Here is a 2,903-nt window from a genome sequence, read left to right on the forward strand (position 1 = left end):
TTCTCGATTGAATATGCAATTATAGTTTTAAACATACACAACACTTGAAAAGAAAAAAAATAGAAAGAAAGTGAAAGTGGAGGAAAAGAAAAATAATTACAAATAATTCCAAAATGTAAAATTTGAAATTTGTTCATTTGTTTGTATTTTAGAAAAAAAAAGCATTGCAAAACCTTTTCGACAAGGTTTCCACAAATATTTCTCAATTAGTTTTAGGAATAAAATTGTATTTGAGAACTTAAATATAAAAAATAGTTTTTGTAACATTTCCATGAAAATATTATGTGCTTATTTAGAATGTAAAAGTTTTCAAAATATTCTTCATCTTTTTAGTTGTCGTTGAGAACACTATAAAAACTACTCGAAGCACCTTAAATTTATTCTTAACTATAAGATATTTTTAGTATAAAGTCTGAAAACAATCTTTTATTAAAAGTTTGTCAACCGTGATTCCCAAGTTAGAAAATTGTTTTATATTCATAAAAATAAATAATTATTTTCAAAAATATTTATAAAATAAGCCCCCTAAAGTATTATGTTTTTTTAAAAAAACTTAATTTGAAGTTTTATTTTCAAAGTAAAAAAAGAAATAAAATAGTTTTTTTTTTCAATTATTTTCTTAAATTAAGCTGAGTGTTGGTTGTTTCTAAAAACCATTTTGAAATAACACAAAAAAAAAAAAAAAAAAAAAAAAAAAAAAAAATTGTTTTTAAACTCTTCTAGTTGATTACTATGGTTTTCATAATATAAACCAAAATATTCATATTAACACTTTTCTTTATATTTTGAATATTTGTAATCGTTTTACATTGTGAGTCCCATAAAATCTTTTATACGATCTTATTCCTTTCTAATTTCCAAGCAAACCATGGTTTCCCTTGTCATGGGAATGGAAATAAACAATATTCAACCATTTTTCAAGCATTGATTCAATGCCAATTTACTTCACAGAGTGGATAGAAATATACAAACACTACAACATTATGACAATCCAAGGGAAATGCATTACAACTTCGAGATCAACATTTACTGCTTCTTGAGATTTTCAGAAGGCCAATGGGTGTAGGTCATATAAGCGCCAAGTGCCACGATTACCAGGGCTGCCACTGTTATATTCAACAACAATTTTCTGTCTTCCTCAGCCTTGGGGGTTATAAAGTCCTTCACAATCTGCTTGTATTTCCCAGATTTATATCCATCGACTACCTGTTTTGTTGTCCTTCCTATCTTTGTGGCATTGCTATATTTCTCAGTTGCAGCCTTTTGATCTAGACTATCTGCAGGTCCATCAATCTTTTCCTTTCCTACCCTCTTCTGAATAACATTTTCAGCCGTCACTTTTGATTCTTTGCCTAGCTTCTCACTGCCTTCGGTTTGCTTCTGATCAAGAGCCTTTCCCAAAGCATTCTGTGCACTGCTTTCAGCCGTCAATTTTGATTCTTTGCTTATCTTCTCACTGCTTTCAGTTTGCTTCTGATCAAGAGCCTTTCCCAAAGCCTCCTCTGACTTTTCCGCTGCAGTAGGCTTCTCCATATCATCATGACTTGTTTTGCCTCTTACCTCGCCTGGGGTGGATTTTTCAACAACATTCTCAGCATTCTTGGACCCCTCACTTGTACTTTTTTCTACTCGTTGATCTTCTCCACCCTTTTCGGCCTTTGCCTTATTGCTTTGTTCTTTCTTGGAGCTCAGAGTTTCCACATTGTTTGCGTCTGTTCCGATATTGTCTCCAAGGCTTGAAGTACTTGCTTTTCTAAGATTGGCGTCTTCATCCTCTGGAGACTTTAGCTTGGTCGGAGCTTCCGTACTCTTTGCTTCTGTTTGGCTCTTGCCTTGAGTGGTTGAAGTTGTTCGTTTTAGGTCACTCGCCTCATCCATTTCAGACTTTAGCTTGCTGGGAGCTTCCTCGCGTTTCCCCTCACCACCACTGGTTGAAGCACTGGGCGGTGATACTTCTCGAGGGCTTGGAAGTTGGGAATCCTTCTCATCTCTTTGTTGTGTCGGTTTGGCCTGCTTTTCTTCGGAACCAACTTGCGTAATATTCTTCGTCTTCTTCTGGAATGTAACATAAAGAATCCCATTCCCGAACTTGGCTTGAATACCACTTGTAGTACAATCTTCTGGAATAGGAAAAGCCTTATCGAAACGGATCCATGTGTTGGGCTGAGATGGGCGCGTTCCACGAACCCTGAGCCTGTCCATGCCTTGTAATTGAATCCCAACTTGCTCCTTGGTAAAACCTGGAAACAGGGGGAAAAGCATGTCAATATTGGAAGAGCTCTTCATCATCTCTCCTCTTGCAAATCAACCAACAGTTACAGCACCTATTGTTTGAGACCTATACTTGGCCAGAGCTTAGGAGAAGGGAAAAAAACATTAGGATGATGAGTAACTATAACCAATTCATCCAGACAAGTATATACACGACTCAATTCAAGCCGAGTTCTAATTATATTTTTAAAACCTTTTAAGTATTAAAAATGTTACAAATACTTTTTAGAATCACTATCAAACAAATTCTTAACCCAGATACATGTAAATATGTTGAAGTTATGCACGAAACAACAATGGAAACACGACAACATGTTAATTATTGAGGACAAATAAATACAGAAATTGTAAAATACATAATCTAAATAGGCTATTGGTGGCAATTGGATGAATGAAACAAATAATAAATAGACTTATACGAACCAGGAACATGAACAACTAGAACAGCACTTCCTTCTTCTTGTTTCCATTCGGAAGTGGGCTGCAACTCTTGATAAACCTGGCGCAGCGCAGGTCGTGAACGGCTGGTTGTAGATCCACGGGGGGGTCGTTGCGGCGTAAACATTCTGGTCCCTTGTTTGTCTTTAATTTTCTCGGCGTGCTGTCCTTGATTTGCTCCGTACGTGTGTATG

General features: G+C 35.7%; 1 protein-coding gene across 1 annotated transcript; it reads right to left on the minus strand.

Annotated features, from left to right (window-relative positions):
* Window positions 1-890: 890 nt before the first annotated feature.
* LOC117928923 (inactive protein RESTRICTED TEV MOVEMENT 2-like) lies at window positions 891-2,903 on the minus strand. Its single transcript, XM_034849040.1, has 2 exons — window positions 2,695-2,903; window positions 891-2,240 (listed from the first exon to the last, which is right to left on the minus strand). Exons 1-2 carry the CDS (start codon window positions 2,834-2,836, stop codon window positions 1,027-1,029), a joined length of 1,356 nt encoding a protein of 451 aa, XP_034704931.1. The 5' UTR covers window positions 2,837-2,903; the 3' UTR covers window positions 891-1,026.

The sequence above is a fragment of the Vitis riparia genome, chromosome 13 (assembly GCF_004353265.1).
Source record: "Vitis riparia cultivar Riparia Gloire de Montpellier isolate 1030 chromosome 13, EGFV_Vit.rip_1.0, whole genome shotgun sequence".
In the NCBI taxonomy this organism is placed as follows: domain Eukaryota; kingdom Viridiplantae; phylum Streptophyta; class Magnoliopsida; order Vitales; family Vitaceae; genus Vitis; species Vitis riparia.